Source organism: Delphinapterus leucas, chromosome 14 (genome assembly GCF_059928025.1).
Source record: "Delphinapterus leucas isolate spDelLeu-1000000601 "Yukka" chromosome 14, BTC_Dleu_Yukka2, whole genome shotgun sequence".
NCBI classification, from domain to species: Eukaryota; Metazoa; Chordata; class Mammalia; order Artiodactyla; family Monodontidae; genus Delphinapterus; species Delphinapterus leucas.
The window spans coordinates 11,858,279-11,873,557 of record NC_143142.1 but is presented as its reverse complement, the minus strand read 5'-3'; the positions used below and the strand labels follow the sequence as shown (position 1 = coordinate 11,873,557).

The 15,279-nt window shown below is 45.6% G+C and overlaps 1 protein-coding gene across 1 annotated transcript in view; it reads right to left on the bottom strand.

The window, feature by feature from the left end:
* Positions 1-15,279, bottom strand: part of NOS1 (nitric oxide synthase 1) — an 86,375-nt gene that overhangs the window by 59,269 nt on the left and 11,827 nt on the right. The window contains exon 2 of the mRNA XM_022598025.3: positions 12,003-12,129. Coding sequence (XP_022453733.2) covers positions 12,003-12,129 — 127 coding nt within the window. The remainder of the gene's footprint in view (positions 1-12,002; positions 12,130-15,279) is intronic.

Below are 15,279 nucleotides of genomic sequence, written 5' to 3'. Positions count from 1 at the left end.
GGGTGGGGCCCTGTGGACTTCCGAGAATCTCCATGTGAAGGTGGCTTTGGCAGCTGATATCCATTTGTAAACAGAGGAGGAAAAAATGACTTTGACCCAACTCGGCCTATCTGGGGAAAGAATCTGAATACGGTTTGATGCAATAAATGAGCATACAGATTGGAGTCACTGATTTCCTGAGCTAGAATGTCATTGTCCTACACGGACAACACTCAAACAGCTTGCATTGAATATATTCACTATTAAAAAAAACAGTTAACAAAATACGTGCAGGGCTTCCCTGGTGGCGCAGTGGTTGGGAATCCACCTGCCAACGCAGGGGACACGGGTTCGAGCCCTGGTCCAGGAAGATCCCACATGCTGTGGAGCAAGTAAGCCCGGGCGCCACAACTACTGAGCCTGCACTCTAGAGCTTTCAAGTCACAACTACTGAAGCCCGCGTGCCTAGAGCCCGTGCTCCGCAACAAGAGAAGCCACTGCAAGGAGAAGCCCATGCACCGCAATGAAGAGTAGCCCCCGCTCGCCGCAACTAGGGAAAGCCTGCGTGCAGCAACGAAGACCCAACGCAGCCAAAAATAAATAAATTTATTAAAAAAAAATGTGGAAATTCCAGCAGGGCTGAACTCGAACACCCATCAATATAGGCCCCACTTCCTGGTTCCACCCTGGCTCAGACCACCTACGGCAGCAGGTCATAGAAAGCTGGTCCCTTGACTAAGTGACCTAGGAAGACCCTGTAGGTCACTGAGCAGGTGATGGTCTGGGTGGAGGGATGTGAAACATCAACAAGATTTGGATTCTGCTGCCACTGGGAACTCTGAGGGACCCTGTTCAATATAAATTCCTGGAGAGCATCCTTTGCGCCCTGTTTGAGGACAATCCAGGAACCCCTGGTAACTCGAGGAAGTGGGATGGGGGTATTGAAAATGCTTTGGGGAAAATCCAACCTGAGTGTCTCACTTTGGTCGTGAGCCAGATCAAGGCAAAGGATACCTGGCCCAATAGAGTTGGGGGCAGAAATGGGTTTAATTGCAACTTATATTAGGGATTTGGGGGCACTTTCCCACAGAGAGAAACTAATCTCAAAACATAAGAGGTTTCTCAAGTGCTTAGAGACAGGCCCCCCCAGGAAGGTACCCTGAATGCAGCCAGTGGAATCTGCTAGAGCCAGCCAGGTAGGCTCTGTGGGGAACATCTGCTCATGAGTCTACGAAACCGCAACTATCACAGTGTGATAACTTATCACTGCAGTGTGTGTGTCTGTGTCTGGAGCTTCTCTTGAGACTGGTTGTTTCTGGAGGTTAGGCAAATACTCGAGGAAAAGATGACTTCTAGGCTCTGAACTCAAGGGCCGTGATCATATCAATTTCATTTCAAGTGACATTCAGTAAATGCCTATTCTGTGCCTCACCCAGGCTAGGCCACTGCATAACCACTGGTGCATGGACTCCTCATGGTAACCCATTTTTCAGATGAGGAAATGGAGGCTCTAAGAAGTAAACTGACTAACCCCAAATTAACAACTGATAGGCCACCGAGCTGGGCCTGGAATCCAGGCCCTGGAAGTTTCCTTTTTTTTCCATCTAGGTCTTACTGCTCCCTGCTCTGTGTATTCCTAGAGCTTGGCCCCAGGAGGTAAATGCCATACACATCATTGATTTGAACGATTGACAGGGATGATGATGTCGTCGTAAAGGGAAAGAGACGTGGCTTTGTCACCAAGACTCAGTGGGTGGTCGCGTTCCCTTTCTGGGCCACGAGGGTGTCATCTGCAAAATGGGGACAGGTCTTCTTGCCCTATCTGCCTCACATTAGCAATATAATCAGTAGCAATACATCTTTACCTAAATTAGCGATATGATGCCTAGCTCAGCAATGTAATAATTAGCCAAATCACAACATCGACAATAATAATGACACTAATGAACTTTTTTGGAGCATTTATTCTGTGCCAGGCCTTGTAGGGTTAAGAGTGGCTCTAGGGCTCCATGGCCTGGGTTCAAGTCCCATCTTGCCCACTTACTAGTCAAGTGACCTTCTTCAAGCTATTCAACCCTTTGGGCCTCAGTTTATTCATCTGTAAAATGGGAACGATAAGAGTACTCCATTCGGTTGGGCTGGGGATTAAATGAGACTGTGGATCTAAAGTGCTTGGCACAGTGCCTGCCTCTGCTCAACAAATGTTAGCTTTTATCGTGACAGCAGATGCTATCATTTCATACAGTACCTCATTTCTTCCTCCCCACTTCTCCACGAGCCCATAAGCCACTATGAGCCTCAGCGTAGATGCTAATGAGTTGTCTGACCACGGTCACCAGAAGGAGGAAGCCAAACCTAGGCTGACCGCATAGGTGAGCTCTTGATCCCAGTGCTGTGCGTGAGTCCAGGGATTAGAATGACCACACCCCCTGCAGGGTGGTATTGTTATCAGCGTTATTGTTATTTTTACCCCGACATCATTACGTGCAGTGAGTCAGGGCTGACTTAGAAGATTTCCCTGCAGCACGCTGGGCTGTCGCTGAGAGGCAGAGGGCTGTGCTGGTTTGCCTTCATCCAGACACAGCCTGGCTGGGTCTGGCTGGCCCCTTTTGGTCATCAGCAAAGCCAGCAGCAGCTGGCCGGTTGGGGTGTTTACTCCCAGAGGGGCCCTGGACACCTCTGAAGATTGAGAGCCCATAAGCACTCCCCTTTTGCCTTATAATTTGGAGCTGTGCAGAGAGGCTGGGGTGATGCTGACACTTACCTGGAAATAGGGAAAAGCTTCTCAGCAGATTCTGACATTTTGAAAGCTAGCAAGCCCTATGTCCCCAGGGGTGAGGAAATGCCAGGTTCTTGAGGAGGTGGTGGGGATGGGGTGGGGAGGGAGATTTCAAAATAAGAATCATCTCTCTGACTACCTTGTTGCCTTTGTCAGTAAGAGGCTGGAGAGAGGGGCAGCTGGCTGAATAAGAAGGAAGAAACCCAAATGGAAACGCCACTTCCCCCAGGCCCAGGACCCCCATGGCACCCACTAAGGATTGGATGGATGCTTAATTAGTATCTGAAAATAGACGTTCTGCTCCCAAGCAGGGCACGGTTTTACCCCTACCCCTTAGGAAAGCAAATCAGGCAGGCAAGAAAAATAGATGCTTAATAAGAAGGGAAGCAGAGAAGGGCTTGTTTCAAATCCTAAGGTTTTGCAGGGAGAATGGACAAACAGCACTTTCTCATGTCCTTAATCTAGGGTAGCATTTCCACTTAGGAGGGTTATTATGTAAGGGGCTTTTAGAAAGTGTCAAAACTCAATATGTGTCTCAGGTGGTATTAGCATCAAAGACAACCTCAGCAATCAAATAATAATCCTTAGCAAGAAAAAGAAACATAGTTTATCAGCCATCGCTGTTCCTTTTAAAACTGTAATGCTTTTCTCCACTTTCTTCTAGTCAAACTCCTACATGATCATCAAAGCCCAGATCAAATGTCACCTCTTCCGGTAAACCTTTCCTGATACCGCCTGAGGTATTTATGTTCCCACAGTGTCTTGTGTCCCTCTCTATTTTAGGATTAATTGCACTGTCCATGTGTCTGTCTCCCCACATTCACCTGTGAAGTTCTCAAGGGCAGGGAGGGCGATGCTTGCTCACCTTTGCTTCCACCCCGAGCTGCACAGGCGGCAGGTATTGGGTGACTATTTTTTGTGTGATGGGTGAACCGATTCATTCCATCCACCAGCCCAGGCCAGATACAATTTGCAAGGGGATGTTAAAGATAAGCATCACAGAGTCATTCACACACTGTGTTCTAGTGACCAGGGACTTGAGTCTCACTGGCTCTACCCATTGGTGACCCAAACTATTAGCAAGAGAAGTAACCACTAGGTAAAGATTAACATCTCAGCCTTCTGAGGCTAATTTAAGAGAAGTTGCCTCTGTGGCTCGATTTTCCTTGAGTCTGGACAAACAAGAGTATCAAAGAGGATAGGACAGACCACACTACTCCTTCAGGGACCTAACAGTCGTCTGAGTCAGGAAGTTCTTTCTCATGTCTAGCCTGCATCTGCCCTGCTTCACCTGGGCTCTGTTGTCTTTTGCCCAGTCCTTGGGGAAAAGGCAGACCAGCTGCTCCTCCATCAGCTCCTGTCTCTTTGTGACTCAGGAAGGCAGGTAGTGTCTGGGTCTCTCTTTGTGTTATTAACAATGTTATTGTTATTAACAATACCCCCTCCACCGATGCCTAAAAAGGCAACAAATGTGGGTTACAACTGGGAGGAAGGAAGCTGATTCCAGGAGCTCCAGGTAAAGTGGCTTTGAGCAGGTAGAGAAGAGGCTAAGCATAGGAGCTGGTCTTTCAGGTCAGAAAGAATCACGTTGGGTTTTCTGTTAATTTGCTCAGCCTGGGAAACATTTCTGAGCCCTGTGGCTGTGAGGGTGTCTAGCAGGAGGTAGCTGGGCTGTTTCTTTAGCACTGGGACTCCAATATAACTGAGCACTTGGGTCTCCAGCTCTTTTCAGCTCTATTTCTGAGAGACATTTGGAAAATTGAGTGTTAGACAGCAGAGCCTGGATAATCTCACAGGCCAGGGATTTTGAACCTTTTTTGGGTCACGGACTACAGTGAGGACTTGATAATGATAAAGGAGTGAGTGTAAATCCAAGCACTGCTGGTCTGTATGTCATGCTTCCAGGAGCTCCCATGTCTAAAACTGTTTGGCCGTCTTAACCTCAGGAAGACTGTCTTTTCCCCTTTCTCCAGCACCCTTTCTCCTCCAAGGAAATGGAATTTCCATTTTAGAGGAGGCCTTAAGGCAGGTTCTCAGCACCTCCCCCTGATTGCTATAGACTGAATGTTCATGTCCCCTGCAAATTCTTCTGTTGAAACCCAACCTCTGTGTAATAGTTTTGGAGGTGGGGCCTTTGGGAGGTGATGAGGTCATGAGGGTGGAGCCCTCATGAATGGAATTAGTGCCCTTATGAAAGAAACCCCAGAGAGGTCCCTTGCCCCTTCTGCCATGTGAGGACACAGACATAGATGGCTGTTTATCAACCAAGAAGCAGGCCTGCACTAGACGTTGAATCTGCCAGTGCCTTGATCTTGGATTTCTCAGCCTCCAAAACTGTGGGAAATAAATTTCTGTTGTTTATAAGCCACCCAGTCTACAGTATTCTGTTATAGCAGCCAAAATAGACTAAGATACTGATCATTTCATCATGATGCCTTGCAAAGAAGGTCTCTGGTCCTTTTTTTAAAAAAAATTAATTAATTTATTTTTGGCTGTGTTGGGTCTTCGTTTCTGTGTAAGGGCTTTCTCTAGTTGCGGCAAGCGGGGACCACTCTCCATCACGGTGCGCGGGCCTCTCACTATCGCGGACTCTCTTGTTGGGAGCACAGGCTCCAGACGTGCAGGCTCAGTAGTTGTGGCTCACGGGCCTAGTTGCTCAACGGCATGTGGGATCTTCCCAGACCAGGGCTCGAACCCGTGTCCCCTGCATTGGCAGGCAGACTCTCAACCACTGCGCCACCAGGGAAGCCCCTCTCTGGTCCTATTAATCTCCCTGTCCTGTCCCCAGTATTGAACCATACTCCTCTGGCTTGAAGTTCAAGTTTATGTTTTTCAAGCTGTCACTGTCTAACCAGTGAAAGGAAATTCTGAAAGGAAATAGCCATAATCGTGCTATCACTCAGATTTCAGCAGGACTTTAAGGGTCTTTCTGGTGGGGTCAAGGCCTCCTCTGCTTCTTCCCTCTACTCCAGATGTCAGGGGTTACTACAGACCAGCAATCCCAAACTCTGATACATAGAGGGGGCAGGTAGGTAAGGCAAATCAGTAAAGCCAGCTGGGTAATCTCAAGACAGAACACATGGTTGCATATTAAACACATAAGAATATTCTTCATTCTCACAAACATGAAATCTTTCGTATCTTTCCTGAAATGTGTGAACCTCTTGGTCAGTCTCTACCTGCCACTTATAATAAAGACATGGATATGAAAAGATTTAACTTTCATCCTATTATAAGAAAACCAACAGCACTAATGTTATGATAAATGACAATGAACAGCTGGCAGTAATGAGAGGGGCACAATAGAGAGTGGTGGGAATTGTGACAAACTGGAGAGCACACACCCTGTGTAGTGGGAACAGCTGTTACTCAGTCCAGGCAGATTATTGCCCCATAAAAATATAGGGTCAATGTAGATATTGTAAGATAAGTTGTAAATGTGATAATTACATGAAAATTTGAAACACTGGCAATAAACTCAAAGTACAAACATAAATTGTCAATTAGGACAATATAGTACAGACTTAACAAATCATGACAGCCTGGGTCTGGCCTGAGGCTACCTCTTTCTGTCCTTTGTCTTGGGAGGGTTTGCATTATGGCAACACCCTTTCCTTTCAGTTAAGAAAGAAAATGTAAAGAAAATTTAAGCTCTATTTGTTCATTTAATCATTAATGGATAATAACAGTCCTTACACTCACAGTATGGCCTGGATTTTTGAGGACAGCATAATAGAAGGCTACAGTTGTGCTTGTCCACCAAACATTCCCAGGTGTCCCTGCAAGAGGGGGCGTGCTTGGCCGGTGGCATCATGGATCTGACCTACTGTGGAATCCCTGATGTCTTTATCTTCCCAACCATGAGCAGCTAAAGAAAGCAATTCCCACTGAGGCTCTGGAATGTCTCATCCTCCCCTGTGAAGCTACTTAGAGAGGCTATGAGTCATTGCTTATGTGGGCTAGCAGTGAAAGGGGCTGTCCATAGATTCAACATTCATTTAATCATGAATGAAAGAGCTTGGCAACCTGGCCTGTGCCATCCAGGGCTTGGGACAGGTGGAGGGAAGGAAGAGGATGACCTGCTGAGTGGCCATTCCACCCATACTTTGCACTGGTGCAGCAGAGGGGTGGGAAATTCACATGCCAGGGTTGCTCTGGTCTGGTCTGTTAGGTGAGAAAAAGGCTCTGCTAATCTCTAGCCAGATCTAGCCACTCTCACCATATTGACTCAGCTGTTAAAACATTTCTCAGAAAATTGGCAGAGACTGAAGAGTTTGATAACACACCAAGCTGGTGAGGCTGTGGGGAAACAGTCATTCGCCTACTTAGCAGGTGGGAATGGTGCAACCCCTGTGGTGAGCAGTTTGGCCATATCTGCCCAAGTCACAAATGTATATGACCTTTGAGTCAACAATTCTGCTAGTAGGAATTTATTCTTTTGATAAGCCCACCCATCTGTGAATGAGGTATTTGCACAATGTCATGCATTATAGCAATGTCACGGCAAAATATTGGCAATGGACCACGTATCCACTTTGGAGGACGGGCTCAATAAACATGGCAGAGCAATATAATGGAATATTATGCAGCCATGAAAAAAGAACCAGGACTCTTTACCTACTAATGAGGACTAATCTCTAAGATACGTTGATAAGTGAAAGGACAAGGCACAAAACAATACAGTCATATGTTGTAGATATTGTGGGTTCATTTCAGACCAATAATAATACAGCAAATACCACAATAAAGTACGTGACACTAAAGTTTTGGTTTCCCAGTGCATACAAATGCTATATGTACTATACTACTATACTGTAGCCAACTGAGTGTGCAATAACCTTGTGTCTTAAAAAATGTACATAATTTAAATTAAAAATAATGCTACTGGAAACATGGCACCAATAGACTTGCTCAGTGCACGGTTGCCACAAACCTTCAATTTGTAAAAACAAACAAACAAACAAAAAAAGCAATGAAACAAGGTCTGCCTGTATGATGTGCTCTCATTTGTGTAAAAACATGTGAAAATAGCTCTCTGCACAGGGCCCTGGGCTGCCATCTTGGATTGCAATGTCATCCGACCCACTTCTGCACACGGCCCGCCTGAGCTGAGGCGCTGGCGGAAGCCATTCCACACTAGGAACTCCGGTCGGAAGAGATGGGTGTGAGGCCTCTGCACGTGGCCCCCTGTGAGCAAGTGAAACTCGACTAAGCACAAAGGAAAAAAAAAAGCCATCTCAGAGCTGGGACTATTTTCAAGGCTACTGTATGTCTCTGTGGAACACTGCCTCTGGGGCAAAACAAGGAAGAAGCAGGCGATTCTAATGTGCAGCACAGAAGGAGAGCCACTGCAGGCCAGCTTCTCCAACTCCGAAGGCACTCCAGCCGTGTGGCTGACAGGGTCTTGGTGCTCCGGCCGGGCGTCAAGCCTGAGCCTCTGAGGTAGTAGAGCCGAGTTCAGGACATTGGACCACCAGAGACTACCCGGCCCCGTGTAATATCAATCAACAAGAGCTCTCCCAGAGATCTCTGTCTCAATGCTAAGACCCAGCTCCACTCAATGACCAGCAAGCTCCAGTGCTGGGCACCCTATGCCAAACAACTAGCAAGACAGGAACACGGCCCCACCCATTAGCAGAGAGGCTGCCTAAAATCATACTAAGTTCACAGACACCCCAAAACACACCAGCAGACGTGGTCCTGCCCACCAGAAAGACAAGATCCAGCCTCATCCACCAGAACACAGGCACAAGTCCCCTCTACCAGGAGGCTTACATAACCCACTGAACCAACCTTACCCACAGGGGGCAGACACCAAAAACAACGGGAACTATAAACCTGCAGCCTGTGAAAAGGAGACCCCAAACACAGTAAGATAAGCAAAATGAGAAGACAGAGAAATACCCAGCAGATGAAGGAGCAAAGTAAAAACCCACCAGACCAAACAGATGAAGAGGAAATAGGCAGTCTACCTGAAAAAGAATTCAAAGTAACGACAGTAAAGATGATCCAAAATCTTGGAAATAGAATGGAGAAAATACAAGAAACATTTAAGAAGGACCTAGAAGAACTAAAGAGCAAACGAACAATGATGAACAACACAATAAATGAAATTAAAAATTCTCTAGAAGGAATCAATAGCAGAATAACTGAGGCAGAAGAACAGATAAGTGACCTGGAAGATAAAATAGTGAAAATAACTACCCCAGAGCAGAATAAAGAAAAAAGAATGAAAAGAATTGAGGACAGTCTCAGAGACTTCTGGGACAACATTAAATGTACCAACATTCAAATTATAGGGGTCCCAGAAGAAGAAGAGAAAAAGAAAGGGACTGAGAAAATCTTTGAAGAGATTATAGTGGAAAACTTCCCTAATATGGGAAAGGAAATAGTCAATCAAGTCCAGGAAATGCAGACTCCCATACAAGATAAAACCGAGGAGAAACACGCCAAGACACATATTAATCAAATTATCAAAAATTACATACAAAGAAAAAATATTAAAAGCAGTAAGGGGAGGGCTTCCCTGGTGGCGCAGTGGTTGAGAGTCCACCTGCCGATGCATGGGACACGGGTTCGTGCCCCGGTCCGGGAAGATCCCACATGCCGTGGAGCGGCTGGGCCCGTGAGCCGTGGCCGCTGAGCCTGTTCGTCCAGAGCCTGTGCTCCGCAACGGGAGAGGCCACAACAGTGAGAGGTCCGCATATCGCAGGAAAAAAAAAAAAAAAAGGCAGCAAGGGGAAAGCAACAAATAACATACAAGGGAAACCCCATAAGGTTAACAGCTGATCTTTCAGCGGAAACTCTGCAAGCCAGAAGGGAGTGGCAGGACATATTTAAAGTGATAAAAGGGAAAAACCTACAACCAAGATTACTCTCCCCAGCAAGGATCTCATTCAGATTCGACAGAGAAATTAAAATCTTTACAGACAAGCAAAAGCTAAAAGAATTCAGCACCACCAAACCAGCTTTACAACAAATGCTAAAGGAACTTCTCTAGGCAGGAAACACAAGAGAAGGAAAAGACCTACAATAACAAACCCAAAACAATTAAGAAAATGGTAATAGGAACATACATATCGATAATTACCTTAAATGTAAATGGATTAAATGCTCCCACCAAAAGACATAGACTGGCTGAAAGGATACAAAAACAAGACCTCCTGTATATATTCTGTCTACAAGAGATCCACTCAAGACCTAGGGACACATACAGACTGAAAGTGAGGGGATGGAAAAAGATATTCCATGCCAATGGAAATCAAAAGAAAGCTGGAGTAGCAATTCTCATATCACACAAAATAGACTTTAAAATAAGGACTATTACAAGAGACAGAGAAGGACACTACATAATGATCAAGGGATCAATCCAAGAAGAAGATATGACAATTGTAAATATTTATGCACCCAACAGAGGAGCACCTCAGTACATAAGGCAAATACTAACAGCCATAAAAGGGGAAATCGACAGTAACACAATCATAGTAGGGGACTTTACCACCCCACTTTCACCAAAGTTGGACTGATCAACTAAAACGAAAATAAATAAGGAAACACAAGCTTTAAATGATACATTAAACAAGATGGACTTAATTGATATTTATAGGACAGTTCATCCAAAAACAACAGAATACACTTTCTTCTCAAGTGCTCATGGAACATTCTCCAGGATAGATCATATCTTGGGTCACAAATCAAGCCTTGGTAAATTTAGGAAAACTGAAATCATATCAAGTATCTTTTCTGACCACAACGCTATGAGACTAGATATCAATTACAGGAAAAAAACTGTAAAAAATGCAAACACATGGAGGCTAAACAATATGCTACTAAATAACCAAGAGATCACTGAAGAAATCAAAGAGGAAATCAAAAAAGCCTAGAAACAAATGACAATGAAAACATGATGGCCCCAAACCTATGGGATGCAACAAAAGCAGTTCTAACAGGGAACTTTATAGCAATACAATCCTACCTCAAGAAACAAGAAAAATCTCAAATAAACAACCTAAGCTTACACCTAAAGCAATTAGATGGAGAAAAGGGAACCCTCTTGCACTGTTGGTGGGAATGTAAATTGATACAGCCACCATGGAGAACAGTATGGAGGTTCCTTAAAAAACTAAAAATAGCACTACCATGACACAGCAATCCCACTACTGGGCATATACCCTGAGAAAACCATAATTCAAAAAGAGTCATGTACCACAATGTTCACTGCAGCTCTACTTACAATAGGCAGGACATGGAAGCAACCTAAGTGTCCATCGACAGATGAATGGATAAAGAAGATGTGGCACACATATACACAATGGAATATTACTCAGTCATAAAAAGAAACGAAATTGAGTTATTTGTAGTGAGGTGGATGGACCTAGAGTCTGTCATACAGAGTGAAGTAAGTCAGAAAGAGAAGGACAAATACAGTATGCTAACACATATTTATGGGATCTAAGAAAAAAAATGTCATGAAGAACCTAAGGGTAAGACAGGAATAAAGACACAGACCTACTTGAGAATGGACTTGAGGACACGGGGAGGGGGAAGGGTAAGCTGGGACAAAGCGAGAGAGTGGCATGGACATATATACAGCACCAAATGTAAAACAGATAGCTAGTGGGAAGCAGCCGCATCGCACAGGGAGATCACCTCGGTGATTTGTGACCACCTAGAGCGGTGGGATAGGGAGGGTGGGAGGGAGATGCAAGAGGGAGGGGATATGGGGATACAGGTATACCTATAGCTGATTCAATTTGTTATACAGCAGAAACTAACCCAACAATGTAAAGCAATTATACTCCAATAAAGACGTTAAAAAAAAAAACGTGAAAATAATGTTTGTGTATTTGTTTGTCTATGCATAAAATATTGCTAAAAGGACCCCTAAAATGATGATTTATGAATACTGCTCGCCTCTGGGGAGGGAAACTGTGTGGCTGGGATGACGGGAGAGAGAAAAAGGTTTTACCATGTATCTTTTATATCTTTTAAATTTCAAACCATGTGAATGTCTTTCCTGGTAGAAACAGAAGGAAAATTTGAAAACTAGCAAGGTCGCAAAGTAAACTCAACCATATCCAAGCCAAAATCCATAGCCCAGGATAAGCACTCCTGGCCTCAGCCCCCCACCCCAGCTCTCCAGCTACACTGGCTGGTTTCCTCCCCCACGTGGTTTGGGATTTGTCTCCCCAAGAGGATTCAGGGAGCCATGGAGTGTGGGTGCCAGGCTGGCACCACCACTTACCTGCTCCTTCTCTGAATACGGGTTATTGAGGACGACTGGCATGTTGCCCTTCCCCCATAGGTCATTGAAGACTCGGTCGTTCTCCACACCGAGGGGTAGCGGTCTGTGTGATTTGCCATCCAGATCCCTGAAAGGCAAGGCAGGGGACGTGAGGAAGACTCGACGTCTGGAGTGACGGGCTGGCCACCCTGCTCTGAAAGTCCTGAGTCAGTGCAGAACCTTCAGGGCTCACCCACCTGACTCTACACGGAGACGGGGAGCTTTGGACCTGCAGCCTGCCCCTTCGTAGGATCAAGCATGAAGGTGAGCTCATCCAGCTTGGCACTGATGGCTGGCACACACCCATTTTGTGGACATCGTTTTAGGATGACCACGACATAGATTTTGTCCTTCCCTCCCTCTTCCCTCATTTCCTCATCTAGGAACACAGGGGGCCCCACTCCTGGCAGAATCCTATGCAGAACCCCTGGGCAGCTTAACATCCCCAAAACTTAATGACAGAAGACACAGGAAGCAAGAGGGATAGGGTTGGAAACCAGTCCTGCGGGCCAAGGTGATGAGTCATACAAGTGCCGTCTAGAGCACTGATAACAAGACTAGTGATACCAGCCCAGGATCAACAGGAATGATTCTGAAAATAAGGGGAACATAGCAACAGAAATAATACTACTATTAATAACGACAGCGTTTATTAAGTACTTACTACGTGTCAAGCACTTTTCATATGTCTTAGTGAATTTAGTCCTTGGGACAACCGTAGGAGGTAGGTATGAATGTTAATGACTATTTTAAAGATGGCAGAAGTGAGACAGAAGCTAAGTCGCTCGAGGTCACAGTATCCCAGCCGACTCTCCACATTTACTCTGAAGTGGAGGCTCTTACTAGTACCGTCACTTCTCATCATCGTCCCCACCCCCGTCAGCATCACCACCATCAGCTTTATGATTGTCATGATCTGCACCATCATAATCATCACCATCCAACTTCTCCTTATCAGCATAACCCCCATGGTCACCATAGCAACCATCCCCATCCCCATCAGCACCAGTATCATTTGCCTCATTATCACCAACGCTATTGCCCAAATCATTCCCACCCTTCTCCTCCTCATCACCTTCATCGGATCAGGATCTTCTTCATCCTCCTCCTCCCCTTACATCACCACCATCACCACCATCATCTTCCTGACGATCATTATCAGATGAGGAAACTGAGGCTCAGAGAGTTTCAATCACTAGCCTTAACCCTCACAGCTAGGGATGACGGAGTTGGGATTCAAACCCAGGCTTGTTCCTGACTCTGGAGGTTGGCTTCTTAACAACGAAGCTTTCCTGGCTCTCTGTCCTTGAACTCTGATAGGTTCAAGAAGAGGCTCTCCTGGCTAGATTCCACAGGCTGAACATCCTCAGAGATGGAGAGAAGTCATGGCTGAAATGGGATGGACTTTGCATCAAAACCCAGACCTCCCAATCAGTCCTGCCTCATCTCTGTTCTCCTGTCCTCTGAGCACTGCCCTCCGGCTTCCTAACGATCTGCCTCTTTTTAACCCTCCCGTCCAGTTTCACTCTATGGTATCTGTCTGTTCCCCAACTTTGGGTGATGTGGCTTGCTCTGTGGTCCATCTCAGTTTTGGTCCCAGGTGTCGAGGCTGGCCGTATCCAGCCTTCTGTTCTATGTTCCCAGCTTTGGGGATTCCTGGTCCTGGCTCCATAATCTCCTCCAAACCCCAATCTGGTGCTGACAGTCACTTGGGATGAATCAGAAGCCAGGGCCCAAGCTCTGGGTAAAAGGCCGTAAGTGGCCCCTCTGGCTGCTCACAAGGAGAGGGGGGCTAACCAGAACCCCCTCCTTGCTTTGTTTCACAGCATTCTGGTGGCCCATGTCAAAGCCACTTCTGCTCACCTTGCTTGGAGAGGTCTGCAATTGTCAGAGGGAACATTCTGTTTTACCCTCTTTAAAATGTCACCAAAACACACCAGGAGTGGTCCTTGATTACAGACATTTCCCAAGTCAATGGTTTACCTACATGGTGATAAACAGAGGAATTGTCTGTTGAGATGGCTGCTCTAAATGTCACTCCAGTCCCTCTCAGCTCTAAAACTCCTGATCCTAGGATATCACATGACCATAAATGGGGATTCAGCAGAGAAGAGAGGAGGTTAGTACTGTTTGAGTGTCCGTAATGTACCAGGTGCCAGCACAGAAGTTATTTCATTTAATCTCAACAGTTACTAAAAGCCCTATTTTACAGATGCAGACACTGAGCTCAGAGAGGTTATGTAAATTTCCCAAGGTCCAGCAGTAAGCACACAGCAGAGCTGGGGTTTGAAACTAGGTCTAAGTGATGCTCGGCTCAGATCCTTCTTTTTTTTTTTAAACAGAGACAGGAAAAAAGAGTCAGGATGCTTACGCTAAGCCAGGGGCTAAAGAGCAAGGAATCCAACATCTCTCACTGAATGAGGTCAGTCTGCAAAAATTACAGGGTTAAAATTACCTGGACAACTCTGAAACCGCTCATATGGCTTGTCTTGTGTGAATCTGCAGGGAGAATTCCTTTTACCAACCTTTTTTTTTTTTAAAGCCTTTAACACCTTTGTTGAAATAACGCATTTGAAGTGTTCTGTCAACACAAACTTATTTGACAGTCCTGGGATGAGCAGGGGAAGAATATTTTTAATATGGGACCATAGGGAACACCCATTAGCGTCTGACATGGAGGCATTTTGTTTCCTGCACCCGGGGACAAAATCAGAAGTAGGTTTAGGTACATTCTCAGCTCCCACCCCCCACCCCAAGTCTGTCCGTGATAACCAGGTCTGAGGGGAATATGTGGTTTATGGCCATGAATTTGCTCAGCCTGGGAGGTATCCGCTTGCTGGGTTCGTATGGGTCGTTCAGCCTACTGGTTAAGACATGGGCTGTGGATTGGGTAGAGCTGGGTTCAACTCTTAGCTTTGCTGGTCATAAGCTGTGTGAATTTGGATATTTTCGATACTTAACCTTTCTAATTCTCAGTATACTCATCTCCAAAGTAGGGTTAATAATAATACCCAGTTCACGGGGTTACTGCAATGGTTAAATGAGGTAAAGCTTATGGTGCCTAACCTGTGGCATCTGCTATTGCTTTGACTACTAATTTGCTTACAGGCTGATCAGACAGAAAACAGAGAAAAGAAAATGCTAGTTCTTTATAAAACATTCAAGATTCCTCTAAGCCAGCATGGTCTAGGAGGACTTCCTGAGTCAATGGAAACATTCCGTGTCTGCCTGTGCTGTC